The sequence below is a fragment of the Epinephelus moara genome, chromosome 8, assembly GCF_006386435.1.
Source record: "Epinephelus moara isolate mb chromosome 8, YSFRI_EMoa_1.0, whole genome shotgun sequence".
NCBI lineage: Eukaryota > Metazoa > Chordata > Actinopteri > Perciformes > Serranidae > Epinephelus > Epinephelus moara.
The window spans coordinates 21,040,604-21,054,482 of record NC_065513.1 but is presented as its reverse complement, the minus strand read 5'-3'; the positions used below and the strand labels follow the sequence as shown (position 1 = coordinate 21,054,482).

At 38.9% G+C, this 13,879-nt stretch overlaps 2 protein-coding genes across 2 annotated transcripts; one reads left to right on the top strand and one right to left on the bottom strand.

Moving 5' to 3' along the window:
• Positions 1–79: 79 nt before the first annotated feature.
• tchp (trichoplein, keratin filament binding) lies at positions 80–6,079 on the bottom strand. The gene is made up of 13 exons (XM_050050277.1): positions 5,930–6,079; positions 5,364–5,558; positions 4,152–4,362; positions 3,995–4,051; positions 3,581–3,649; positions 3,026–3,199; positions 2,833–2,945; positions 2,672–2,738; positions 2,402–2,574; positions 2,239–2,320; positions 1,960–2,145; positions 1,606–1,749; positions 80–1,516 (listed from the first exon to the last, which is right to left on the bottom strand). The coding sequence occupies exons 2-13, from the start codon at positions 5,552–5,554 to the stop codon at positions 1,484–1,486; spliced, it is 1,500 nt and encodes a 499-aa protein (XP_049906234.1). The 5' UTR covers positions 5,555–5,558; positions 5,930–6,079; the 3' UTR covers positions 80–1,483.
• A 595-nt stretch (positions 6,080–6,674) lies between these two features.
• gltpa (glycolipid transfer protein a) lies at positions 6,675–12,721 on the top strand. The gene is made up of 6 exons (XM_050051294.1): positions 6,675–6,845; positions 6,980–7,109; positions 10,409–10,467; positions 10,573–10,706; positions 10,814–10,964; positions 11,105–12,721. The coding sequence occupies exons 2-6, from the start codon at positions 7,007–7,009 to the stop codon at positions 11,285–11,287; spliced, it is 630 nt and encodes a 209-aa protein (XP_049907251.1). The 5' UTR covers positions 6,675–6,845; positions 6,980–7,006; the 3' UTR covers positions 11,288–12,721.
• The last annotated feature ends 1,158 nt before the right edge of the window (positions 12,722–13,879 follow it).

Sequence of the window (13,879 nt, the reverse complement as noted above, 5' to 3'; positions counted from 1 at the left end):
GTTGTGGTTTGCCAGATTTTGTTTTTATCCTGTTTCACTTTTTGTTGCCTTAATACAAAATGCTGAAATGATTTGATTGTAAAAGTTTTATTAAACAGTCTGCAAATTCAGGATAGAAAATATATACTTCTTTAACAGCTCTAAAAGTGCAAAAAAATCCATCAGTTCTCTACATACACAAACAGCCAGCATTTAATTATTAACATCAAGATGGCACAATATGACCTTATAACCTACAGAGTGTTACATTATTTAAAAAGCATAAAAGAAAAGGTTCATATCTTTTAAAAAATCTGTCTTGAAACAAAACTTGCAAGTCCATGTGTACTAAACGTACATATAACAAGAGATATTAGCGGATGATTGTTCATTCTCTTCATACCAGCGATGAAAAGATCCCTCCACAGTGTATTTGTATTTAAATGTTTAAGGAATACTTCCCCCACAAAATGACAGTCTGTGTATTATTTCCTCACCATGTGTTACATTTAAGTCATGAAGAAAACTTTGTTAGTCTTGCATGCCTCCAGGGTAAAAGGAGAATCCAAAAAAGGCAAACATTCATGAATTTAAGTAAACAGTGTCCACATTTGACAACAACAAAACTATATCAAAACATCTGTTTACAAACTCTCACACAACTCTTGCAGTTCAATCCAAGTCTCATGTATCTAGTCATATACTCAGTACTTCACAAACAGATGCATTTATTAGTATAAAGCACTTGTGACCTATGAGTAGCGCACAGAGCCCACTTGAGCACAGTTCAAATGCATGTGCTTGGCCAGGTGCGCTACACATCCATGCATGAAACTGTTTGTGTGGAAGTGTTTTAAATTGTAAGGTTTTAGTGAAAATGCATATGTTTGGTAAAGACTGAGCATACGACTGGATAAATGAGTACATGAATGTTTTGATACAGTTTTGCTGTTGTTAAATGCAGACCTGTTTACTAAGGCTCATGAAGAATGTTCGCCTGTTTTGGATTCTCCGTTCAGTGTGGAGGCACGTGAGAAAAACTCCAGGTATTCCCTTAAACCAAAGATAATATGAAGCTTCAGGAGGTGGCCAAATCAAGTGGGTACCTTCCAAAGTCGTAATTGTTTTGGTATGAAATCCTCTCTTTGTGTTATTGTGTCTTCACTGTGGCTCAACATGAAAAGCAAAAAGAGAGAATGACGCACTAAAAAGAAAGATCCCCACTTGATTGAAAGAAGTTTGAAATTCATGTTTACACTGAATGAGGACTGGATTTTATCCCTCGTGAGTTATTCTGAATCACATTAGGAGTGGATCTCTTCATGGCCAGTATGGACAAGAGAAACAAGAACAGTGACCACTAACTGCTCCGATTTACATGTAGGCATGTGCGCATTGCTTTGAGACATGCTTGAAAAAATGTGAAACTATCCTTTAAAGCTAATTTACAGGTAGAAAAATAAACATCTCACAATTCAGTTTTGACCTAAGTCTTGCAGGTTGCTCATGTCCATGCTGATCGAGGTCTGCTGTGAATCTGAAAGAGACAGTGAAGAGCTTATTTTAACATTAAAGAGCAATGAGGAATTTGAAATATGAACATGCAGCTTGACTTTCTTATTTTACCTTCTCCTGGTACCCTTTCTTGGCCATCCTCTGCATCTCCAGCCTCAGCTCCTCCTCCTGGATCTGAAGAGCCTCCCTGTCTTCCTCCTCCTCCTGCTCCAACCTGCACTGCTCCTCCCACTGCTCTTGGCGCTGCTGCTCCACCTGCAGTATATATGTGCAAACAACTTTATGCCTGTTTTATTATAAAAAGCATATAATAAGATGCTGTGCTGTGAGCTCAATTCACACAAATGTAGTTAGCTGCTATAACAGCCTCAATGTTACAGAGTATGTTTCTTTAAGTTCTTAGCCATTAACTTGGTGGGGAAAATAAGTGCTATTAAAACACAAACCACTGCACTATGTGCCAACCTGAGCATCTATCTCTCGCATCATTGTGGTCCTACGGCCCTCCTCTTGCTCCTTCTCCTGGCGCCTTGTCTCCCTCTCCAGCTCCAGCCCCTGGATCAGCTGTTCTCTTCTCCTCAGGGACTCCTCCTGAGCCTCTCTGTTCTGTTGCACCTTCAGCTCCAGCTGCTGCTGTCTCCCCGCAAGTACCTTTCCAAGAAGAAGAAAGGAGAGCTGTTGTTTAGTAGTCATATCTATCAAAATACATTCAAATGCAGTCTCATTTTGTTTTAAGCAACTGACCTCTTGCATGAGCCGTTCTCTGGCTTTCCTCTCCTTCTCCCACTGTGCTTCTCGTTTCTCCCACACACGTTGAGCTTCTTCTCTGTAATGGATGAGATACACTGGTTGGTATTTGAGGAGAAGCAAGAGTCCCTTCCTGCACTTACTGAATCTTGGTGCTCACCTATGTAGGATATCAAACTCAGCCTCCCTCTCCTGCTCCAACTGAAGCTGCTCTTCAATCACACGTTTCATCCAGGCAGCATCAGCGATGGCCCTTTCCCTTCGTGCAGTCTCTATCATCCTGTCCTCCTGCTGACCTTCTAGCAAGGCTGCCAGTATCTTACAGTCTGCCTCCTGATGGACACAGAGGGATTGTAGGAAGGTGTGAAAGCAAGGCATGGTGGATTACATAAAGAAAAATACTTTTCAAAAGAGGGTGAAGTAGGCTGACCAGTTCCTCCTGCACTTGCTGGGCTCTCCTCTTCAGCTGAGCGCGATATTGACGGATTAAGAAATGCCTAGTGGAACACAAAACCAATCAACCCAATGCCTCACAAGAATGAAGAATCATGTTACTTGTTATATGTTATTTGCAGAAATAGCTCTGCCTACCCCATCTCAGACTTCTTTCGCATTTCCTCAACCTTTCTCCTTTCCTCCTCTATCTTCTCCAGCTCCCACTGTTTGACCAGCAGAGCCTCTTGCTCCTTCTTCAGGCGAGTTGCCTGAGAGAGAAAAAAATGCTTGAAAACACATCTGCAATATCATTTTCCCAGCAGAAATACTTTGTCCAAGCTCTAAATACCTCCTCTTCCCTCAGCTTCAGTTCTTGCATCTGTTTGCGAAGTTCCTCCGCCCTCTTCTGCTCCTCTTTGTGCTTTTTCTCCTCAGCTTGCTTCATCCTCTCCAGAGCTTCTTTTCGGGTCCTCTCATACTCATTTTCAAAGCGCTTCTTCTCTTCCTGCTCCGCCACTTCTTGCTACATGTTTAGAGAGATGGGTCACTTACAGTAGGTGTAAAAATTGATTTGTTACATGAATAATTTGTCACGTAAAAGGATAATGACAACGTTAACAACTTGTGGGTCCTATGTGTCATATCTCACCTAAGTGATTTAATGCTTGAGAGTACTGGAGTGCAATTTCTAATTTGGTTTGATTAAAATTGAGTGATAACAGTAGTAGTTACCATGTAAGGATGATAAGTGTTTTTAAACTGAAGGTCCTTGTTGCAAGTTGGAGATTCCTAAGGCCGCTCACAACAAGGACCTTCAGTTAAAAAACACTTTAGAGAGCTATTAAAACACTTGAATGAACAGGAGCTGAACTGTTTTGTCAGATAGCTGTGATGGATGTCTTACCTGTTTCTTCTCAGATATCTGCACCTGCCATTGGTTGACAACATGATCTTTATGTAATGCCGACTCAACCTGTGGACAGATTAAAAGAGCGATTAAGGACATAGACGAGACAGAGATACTGATGAACTTGACCCTCAGCGGAAGGGATACCACAACATTTTTTTCTCCTAAGTCAACACTGGACTCAGGTTAACAGAAAGTCATGGAATATCTGCATCACAAGCCCTATTAGTTTCCAGATCAAGTGGATGTCTTGACAAAAAGTGTCTGTTTTCTCCTCTTGCTGAGCTCTTCATACGCACAGAATGGTTACAAGATTCCTAAGGCCATTTTTTTACTTCATCAACACGGAGACTTTGAAGCAAGAGGTTTTACAACTTGTCGAATTTCCATTAATAGTTTAAATGTAGCTACCTCTCGCAATTCTGCGTTGTTTTTCTTCCAGTGCTCCCTCAGCAGCTCTTGTGCAAGCTAGGGATAAAAAAACGGAAATAACAGGGATTATACACATCTGGCAGAACACCATGATGAGTACCAGAAAAGAAATATACAACTAATAAAGTACAACTACCTTTTTTCTTCTTTCCTCTCTTGCTGTACGAAGCTCGTCAGTCTTTTCCACCAGCTGACTTGCCAATGTGCTACTGTCAGGAACTACTCCTCTCAGCTCCCCCTCCAGCCGGTCTTGCTCCTCTTGAAGCATGGCCTTGAGCCGATTCCTGCGCTGCTCCAGGCTGGCTTCCTTTTCCTCCTTCAGTCTCTGTTTATGGTAGGCCGACATACTGACAAAACAGAGGAAAAGAGACAGTAGTTTTTGTTCTGTCATTTGTCTGCTGAAATCAACAGGGTTTCAGAAATGTACTAGAAGAAAAAGAAAAAAAAGTACAGGTTTATTTATGCCATTCACTGTTGACATAAATTTACAAACACACTGATATTTAGTTGCTGAGTCCAAAACATAGACTGTGTACGTATGATGAATAACTAAGCACTGAAAAAGAGGCACTGACTTACACACTATTGCTCTCGGTAAATATCATTAAAATTTCATTACTGTTACCATGATATTTCACAGGGGGAAGATTATTAATGCTTCCATTCATGACTGTATCTTTTGTCATTATTTATGAATGTTAGCTCTACTGTACAGTATTACCAGCCATGAGGGCCAGAGAATGTATTTATCAGGCCCCCTACCTATTGACACAAGTAGAAGGACATCCTCTTTTGAATAAACTGCATTCAAAAAAATTTTTTTGACATTTTTTGAATACACGCATTAGTATCTCTTGCCACATAATGATATGATGAGTATTTGCATGAACACCTTCCTTCCTTTATGTAGCCACACTTACACAAGATTTGTCAGGTCCAGAGAGAAAAATGTACCCTAACTGATTTTTGTTGCGCCAAACAAAGCGCCAATGTGAGCCTGATGCGATTCCTATCAAGTTCACATTCAGTGTGAGCAATAGTTTGTAGATAACTGTCTTTTTTTATTGCACAGACACCTTATTTACAAAGGATGATTACTTACAGAGCCATCTTAAGTGAAGGCAGTGAAAGAGAAATGGTGTAGATATAGTGTAGCAGCCTCTTGGCAATCATTAACTATAAACATGGATCACAAAATACAGTCAGATTGAAGCAATTCTTTTGAACTGCGTTGCTTTATTTAACCTCCCACTGTTGCTGAGATGCCTGCAATGTAACGTTAATAATAAGAGTAAGCTGTATAACGTTATGGTAGCTGAGTCAGTCCAGCTCTGGTGCATGCAGTTACCTCTGCTGGTAGGACCGATGGGAGCTCCACACCGCCTGTCTGTGGCTGCGGACATTCTGCTCCTTGAAGTACTGAGCATGCAGCTCCCACTGCTGCCGCCACCGAGCTTCCTGCTCCCGCTGCCGGGCCAGCTGTCCGGCCAGCACCCGGGACCGACTGGGCACATGGGCCGAGAGGGTCGGCAGGGCCATGGATCTGCATCATAATTAGCATACATTATAAGATGTAATCACTTCAAGCTAATGTTAACCAATGTCCCTCGCTTTATAATTTATTAACGTCAGTTATCTTACGTTTAGTTACCTGGCCAACTGAATACTGGTAATTTGTGTGCACTGTCTTGACGCTAAAGGCAACTCATTCACACAGAAAACAAAACGTACCCAGTAACCTTTCTGTCTTTGCTAGTGTTACATGTGTTTTGGCCATGTAACGTTTATTACACGGGGGCACAGAAGAAAGGAAAAACGAACACAGTATGAACAAAGCGTTGACGTTACACCTCTCACAAACGTTACAACACTTACGGCCTTAAAAACAGTTTCAGCTGAATAAATAATACTTACTTATCCTTCCGGTGGTGAACTGAATTGTTCTCTCTCAGTATTTTGTTAAAACCAGTCGACGTTTTGCGTTTCTACGCAGAAAAACCGCTTTTATTGAGTCCCCCAGTTTTCCTTAGTTACCGACTCACTTCCTAGTTACTCTCACGCTACGGAATCAAGTAAAGGTCAAAACTATCTAGTGGATTGAAACGCGAAACGCACTTTCGTCAAACATCGGACAAATCTTTATTTATTTATTTATTTTATTTTTCTATTCTATTTTATGTATGTATGTATGTATGTGTGTATGTATATCTATCTATCTATCTATCTATCTATCTATCTATCTATCTATCTAGTGGTTTTAGAAACATGTAATCATACAATAACAAAATAATAATAATACAGTAATAATAATCATTATTATTATTATTATTATTATTATTGTTTGTTTATTTATTTATCTGTCTATTTATTCATTTATTTATTGTGTGTGGTTTTAGAATTACGCATTATGTATTATAAATAATATATTAAGTGGTGTCAAACTTTTGAATACCCGACTGCAGTTGGTCTGAGATATAATTAATAAATTAAATAATATTTCATTAATAAATTAAATTAAATAAGTGGAATAAAATGTCAAATTCAGTCAGATCATCAAACTACCACCATTCTAGTGTAACTGTCCACTTTGAGATATTCCACAAAACTCCATTAGTTGGCAGTAAAGCAGCATATGTGATTAAACGCAGAGGAAGACTAGTGTCAGCTGATTAGAGCACATCAGGTGCCGGTCTTGTGTTTGTTCTGGACTTCTGTCTAAGCGCCGTTTATCGGCCCTTTTACCCGACAGGTGGCGATGACCCGGATCTATCAGTGACAGGTCGATCACACGAGCCGTCGGCTGGATATTACGCCACTACCTGGCTCCAGTGTAGGTGACTTGACTGTGTGTGTGTGTGTGTGTGTGTGTGGTGGCTCTCCCGGGGTGGGGTATGGCACACAGCTTCCTCTGGTGTCACTGTAAATCCGCAGTGGAGGGCTGACAGCCTGTTGCTATCATTTCAGAGGTAAGAGTGTGTCCGGATTACAGAGATGGCTCTGCTAATGGAGCACCAGTTCAGGCAGATGCCAGCTGACAGACAGGTGGAAACAAGACCGTTTCTGGAGGCTGTGTCATACCTTCCACCCTTCTTTGGTAAGTGAAGTTTCCACAGTGTGACACAGTTAGAGACCATGCAGGTATATAGACACTGCTGTCATTCCTGGATATACATGATGTCAGCAGCTGCAGAGAGATGTGGCACCTCTATATATTTCTGAGTTCTCAGATGTACAGTTACAGTGGGCCAGATTGAGAGCACTGACTAACTGATAGTAGTTTTAAGCATGCAGATCCATAGTGCTTTATGATTTACTGACTGTTGAACTGGCCAAACATGCTCACAAATGCAGTAATTTATCTGACACAAATCCCCAGTAATGGACCTTTTTCCTCCGTCATGCATCTTTCATGTGGGATTTGTTCAACTTTGATTAATAGACACAAAACTTGTTGTGAGGAAAATCTGTCACAACACTTCCATCAGGCCTAATGAAACGATCTGGCTCTTTCCAAATGATAATCTTTTTTGGATCGTGTTTCTCCCCATCAAGCTGTCCACAGTCCTTTAGCATGCATAATTTAATCCACTGGCCTGGATTTTAAGTTGTGAAAATTGATTAGTACGGTGTTGAGTTCCCCTTGCCCATTCACCGGCGGCATGGTGCGCCAGGGCATCTTTGTGCGCCTTCATTCTGTATTAATATGCCAAAGGTCCTCCATTGAATTTGCCACGTGAAACCCTTGAGAGGAATCAAGTCTGATGTCGATATTAAACTCTTTCCTCCTTGTCGCCATTGTCTTTCCTGACCTAGAAATCTCTTGGCCAACTTTCCTACAAGCCATTAAAGTCCTGCACAATTTCATAGAACATTCACACAGGTGTTTTACATTAGGTTGCCTAATTGGATCTCATCTTCAGGACTGAATGCATGGACAATACTTCCTGACTCCCCTGATAGTTTTGCACCTGCTTTAAATGCAGGACAAGTCATACTTTTGTGATTCTTTTAAGTATCTGGAGCTTAGTGACCTCAGTAAACTCGCTGCATGGCTCTGTCCAGCTTCAACCTGAGAAGAGGCCTAAATAAACCAGAATAATTAACACCTATGTGGGTGTGCAGGGCCTTTAACAAGCAGAGAACTGGACAAATGATGTTGCTTGTAAACAGAAAAATATTCAAGAACTTATTCCTGTCTATTTTAGGTTCAGCGTTTCTGTTAAATAGATTCTACTGTGGCTTTTCAGAGTTGTTGCACTTTGTCTTTGTGACAAAAATCTTGTGAAGAGAGCAGAAAAACAATATAAGGATGTCTCTGAAACAAGATATCAGTGTCATGGCGATGCATCAGATCAGCACAATAGAGAGGATTTTGTCATGAGTAGTTTCCACTAACAGCTCAGGAGCTGAAAGCTGTCTGTTGTGTCAGTGGGTCAGTCAGGAGCCGTGTGTGGTCGGGACTCTAGACTTCTCATGGTTCACCATCCCGTCACCAAATACTCAGGTCCTCTAGTAGCCTAATTAAAGGACACCTAATGATAATACTGTGGTGATGTGTCTATAATAACAGCAGACACTGACGGCCCAGCCCAGGTTGATTTGCTTTACCTTTATTCATTGCCTGCTTATTCCAGGTCACAAGACTGTTTTAACAACTCGAGAATGTTCCCAGTTTCTCCTGAAAATCTTGTTTTTGTAACGTCTCATCTTGCTGCAGTGATGTAGATGTACTGTACTCCAGGACCCTGTGACACAACTGGTGGGTGTGGCTGCAGGTGCAGCAGAGCGTACCAACCCATCAGTGATAAAACTTTCAACCGAAGAGGGCAACAAAACACAGCTTTCAGTCTGCTGTTAAATGAGTAATTCACCTACAAAATGACCATTTATATATCAGTTACACAATAACTTGTTTTTCTCAGCCTCCTCAATAAATGAAGAACAACAGTAACAGCAGTAAAACTATATTAGAGTATCTCTTTATAATCTCTCACACAATTTATGCAGTATGATTCAACTCTCTAAACAGAAGTTTTGATGTAGGTTTTCTGTTAATAAACCCAGCCCTATTTTACATAAAATTTATCAAGAAGTTTCTGTTTTTGGATTTTTCATTCACAGGAGGCAGGCGAGAAAAACATTTTTTTTTCAAGAATTCAACATAACACTAAGTGTTCCTAGTGAAGTATTCTTTTAAAGTTTGTCTTGTGTCATTCTGCTCTGTCCACCATTTAACTAAAGCTAAATCATACATAATGCAAATCAATTAAAATATTCAGATCCAGAATGCAGTTTAATAGGTGTTCAGTTTCATCAATTAAAAAAAATCTAAATGCCTTGTGCATCATTTTATACATATTGTGCCTTTAATTCAGCCTGACATTTTACATTTTAGGTCTGGGGTTTTGACTTGAGTGTGATGCAATATGACTACCAAAGAGCTTGTAAGGGTGAAAGGTAAACTTCACCAGTTTTGTGTACAGTATAGTACAATATCAATATATTTTTGTATTAGTGAATAATAATCCAAGCAAAAGACAAAGATCCCTGTGTGCACAGTTGCACTCAGGAACGTTACCATTAGCCTTAGAGACTGGAAGTTCTACCGCCACCCCAGAGGAGGACAGAATTTGTTTAATGTGTAATTTAGGTGAAGTTGAGAATGAGGTTTCTGTATATGAAGACATATGTATGTTTTAGTAAATGAATGTTTTAGTAAATGAACTCTATGAATAATTTGAGTTTTGTGTCAGAAAGGGAACCTTTTCTGTAGCTGAATTTCTTCCAGGCCTGGGATAGAAGGCAGAATATTTGGTTTCAGGACTGGGCAGTAAAATAACATGTACTTTGGACTCTTCACTGCAACACCATTGTAATGGTGTCTTGTGAACCCATGAAGGTTGGGCACATGTAAGTGTGCATGACACACACAAAAGAAAAATCATTAATTTTCATCAATCATCTTAGTTATCAGTTTTGAAATGATATTTTCTGCACATGGTGATTCATTAACACCTGAATGAAAACTAGAGTTACTGAAAATTTAATGCATTTCAGTGGTGCTTTCAACACTTTGCAAGGGCCACTGACAATTTTAACTATTAAGCTTTTTTTCATGATTGCAAATTTATGAAATGAATTTTAAAAAGTCAGATAATATCCAACAGAAAGCCAAACATACATACCCGCAGTAAGGTTTTTACAGTTCCCCTTTTAGCTTCTGCGTTGACAGAGGTTTGTGGTCATCTTGAGAAGCTCGAAATAATATATATATATATATATATATATATATATATTCTAATATGGACTCATCAGTTTTTGTTTACATGTCTTATACATAGCTTTTTACTCCTTAAATTCTGAGTCACTCTTTGTGTAAATATTCCTCCTTAGACTGCCTTGGCTCCACCATTTTTGCCCCAATAAAGGCAGACATATCTGGGAACATCACAGTAAGTATGATAATTCTTTCATGTGATCTCAGTTCAATCTGTCGCTCTACTCTTACATCTCTTAGTAACATTATAATACAATGAAATGTACTGTACTCCTAACAGAAAATCAAGGCTGTTTATGACACCAACCCAGGACGGTTCAAGACACTCCAGCAGATTTTGGAGGCGGAGAAGGAAATGCACGGAGCAGAATGGCCCAAAGTTGGAGCCACGTTGGCACTTATGTGGCTAAAAAGGTTTGAGACGTTTGACATTTCAGGTTTTATACATGTCTGGGTTGCATGTGTTCTTTAAAATTTGGTCTGCACCTGTTATAACTGTGCTTGTCTTCTTTATTGAACAGGGGTCTACGGTTTATTCAAGTCTTCCTACAGAGTCTGGTGGACGGTGAAAAGGATGAAAGCAACCCAAACCTCATTCGAGTCAATGTCACTAAAGCCTATGAGATAGCCCTGAAAAAGTATCATGGCTGGTTCGTGCAGCAGCTCTTCAAGGTGAGTTCAGAGTTTGATAGGCATGTCTTTTATGAGAGCAGATGTATGACTCGCCCTGTGTTATTTGTGAAGAAATATACTGCTGAGCATTCAAAATGCAGAGTTGTGTATAAATTTAGTGTTTGTATTTGCTCTTCCAGGCAGCTCTTTTCGCTGCTCCATATAAGACAGATTTCCTGAGGGCCCTCTCCAAGGGCCGCGACGTCAGGGAAGAGGAATGCTTGGAAAAAATCAGAAAATTCCTCATTAACTTCACTGCCACCGTTGATGCTATTTATGAGATGTACAATAAGCTGAATGCTGATCTTGATTATAAAGTGTGACTGCGGGACGTTCCTTTTTCCTCCAGTGATCCACTTAGTTTACAAAGTAATTTACATTCTGCAGTCTGCAGTCTACATCTTGACATGTCTCCCCTCAGGTCATCTGACAGCTCACTGCGGGAGTGTATTTATAATACTCTGTCGTTACACATCAAATATTTGTGCACTTTTAATCATCTGTGTGCCTGTTCTGGCTTTCTCGTTCTGCCTTTTCCTCACTGTTGTCTGACTCTGAGGCAAGTTTCCCAAAGCAGCTGCAGGTTTAAACTCACTGTTTCTCTGTTCTCTATTTGAAGAGTCATGTTTCTTTACAGCAAAAGCAACAATATTGACAGATATAATGTGCTTCATCATAAGATAATTATACCAAAAAATCAAAATGCTGCTCAGCAAATGTTTTTAAAACCAGGACTGTTACAAAAGCTTTAAATAAGAGAGTGATGCTGACAAATTTAATGAGCCACATCACTATCAACACTGTATATAATACAACAAAAATAATCTTTACACCTTATAGTGTTTATCAAAGATTTTAATTTCATATGTTTAAATGTTATTGTTCTATATCCTGAGATAAGATAAGGGCTGCATTTAGTTGTATTCATACAAAAAAAGGACAAAACAAGACTTTAAAATGACTTATATTGAAATAAACTTGACTAAACTCAAATTTTTTTACAAACACTTTGGAAAAGATGTCATGTTCTTCATCATACGCAACAAATACTGTGTAGTTGTCCATGTTTTGTGGGGATTGTAGTTTTTAGTTTTTAATGAACAATTTTACTGCTAAGTTATTACATATTCCTAAGTTATCTATTACAGGTACACAAACTATACAAAACACATAAACAGAATATTTTCCTGCGTCATTTTTGAAGCGTGTTCACCTGTTTTTGCCTTAAATTGGAGCTACAGAGCATTTAAGCAACCATGTCAACTGTTCTGCCTTTAGTCCTCTATATATTTTATACATTTGTGTGAAGCAGGCAGGCTGTTACAGAGCAAACTGTTAATTATTACTGAGGGTCTTGTCTGTCTCTTTTATACTTCCATGCTATGCAGAACTTGAATATGTATTTTAATCTATTTTTCAAAAGTGATGCTTCATCAGCACAAAGTGCTCCTCTGTCCACTCTGCTCTCAGGTGCTTACATAAAACTGAATGCGTATTTTCTTTAAAACTCTCCGCTGAAGGTATATAAAGTGTTGCATTATGACTTTTTGCCTTCTACGTGGTTGGTAGGTAGAATTTCAGATGCTATATTTTGACATCATATTGACCTTGAATAAAGGGTATGTTGGTGGCCTTTGGTTGGTCAGTACTGTTTTGGGTTCATGTGCTGAAATGCTCGTCTGATGTGTCTCTTGTGGCTGAAATTATGTTGCAGTGCGTGTATAGTGCAAATAACAAATTATGTATTTTCAATTTATGTAAACCATAATTTGCAATAAAAATATGTGCAATAATTCAAGTGACTTTTCTTACTTTTTGTGCAGCTACACATTTCCACCACTGTTTTCCCCTAAACATCACAGATTAGATAAAGCAAACTGCAGTGGTGGAAAGTAAATAAGTATGTTTACTCCAGTTCCATAATTGGTACAACTGAGCGATACTTGCACTTTACTCATATTAATGTGTTGCCAATTTATATTTCTTCTCCGTTACATTCATTGGAAAATATTGTACCTTTCTCTCCACTTCAATAATTTGACAACTTTAGTTACTTGTTACTTTGAAAATCAACATTTTATATAGGCAATATACAGTCATCTAGGAAAATATGATGCAGTATTACAAATTAAAATACTTTAGTTCAACCTGCTGCAACATTAAAATTATGTTTACACTGATGCATCAGTAATAATCATCCAGTAATATGAGCTTTCTGCTTGAGTGGAATAATGACTGCTGGACTTTTACTTGTGATTGAGTATTTTTACAAATAGATCTTTCTACATTTACTTTACTATGTGAACGTCATACTTGGTCTAACATTGAGCTAATGCTTTATGTTTCCTCACACCCTGCAGGAGTCGACTACAGTACAGGTAAAAGTTAGGTTTTCAATAAATGCAGGGGCAGAAAAACTGCTTGAACAGGAGTAGATATTTTTATTTTGTGTACAGCTCTTCCTGCTCTCGTTGTCACTCCTTACCTCCACAGATTTATTAAACTGTACTTCACTGAGTGATTTTGAATAGTTGAGAGAGAGTTGGGTCAGTATTTGTGAAATGCTGCTCACAACAGTCATGTTCATTCAGCAGTGATCAAACTGGGATAGAAAGCAACGTTACAAATTAACTTTAACTGTCAATTTTAAAGCCAACTAGATGACAAGCAAAAATGTAACATTACAGAAAACTGTCAGAATTCTGTTTCGCAATCAGTGCCTGTACTATCTATCACTTGCTTTTACGTCTTTTTAAAAACTATACTGTGTAAAAATGTAAATATCAGAGTAAAGGACAAGTACCTCAAAACTATAGTTCGGTACTTGAGTAAATGCACTAGGTTACTTTTGCCACTTCTAAATTTATTTTTGCTGCACAGTAAAGACAACATTTATAAAAGACAGATATTTAAGT

Excerpts from the sequence above, each read along its gene's own strand:
- tchp (XM_050050277.1), bottom strand. The coding sequence starts at position 5,554 with ATGGCCCTGCCGACCCTCTCGGCCCATGTGCCCAGTCGGTCCCGGGTG. Across the intron at positions 4,363-5,363 it reads CATCGGTCCTACCAGCAGAG|TATGTCGGCCTACCATAAAC; the intron begins GTAACTGCATGC and ends CTGTTTTGTCAG. Across the intron at positions 1,517-1,605 it reads AGAAAGGGTACCAGGAGAAG|ATTCACAGCAGACCTCGATC; the intron begins GTAAAATAAGAA and ends TGTCTCTTTCAG.
- gltpa (XM_050051294.1), top strand. The coding sequence starts at position 7,007 with ATGGCTCTGCTAATGGAGCACCAGTTCAGGCAGATGCCAGCTGACAGA. Across the intron at positions 10,468-10,572 it reads ACATATCTGGGAACATCACA|AAAATCAAGGCTGTTTATGA; the intron begins GTAAGTATGATA and ends TACTCCTAACAG. Across the intron at positions 10,965-11,104 it reads TCGTGCAGCAGCTCTTCAAG|GCAGCTCTTTTCGCTGCTCC; the intron begins GTGAGTTCAGAG and ends TTGCTCTTCCAG.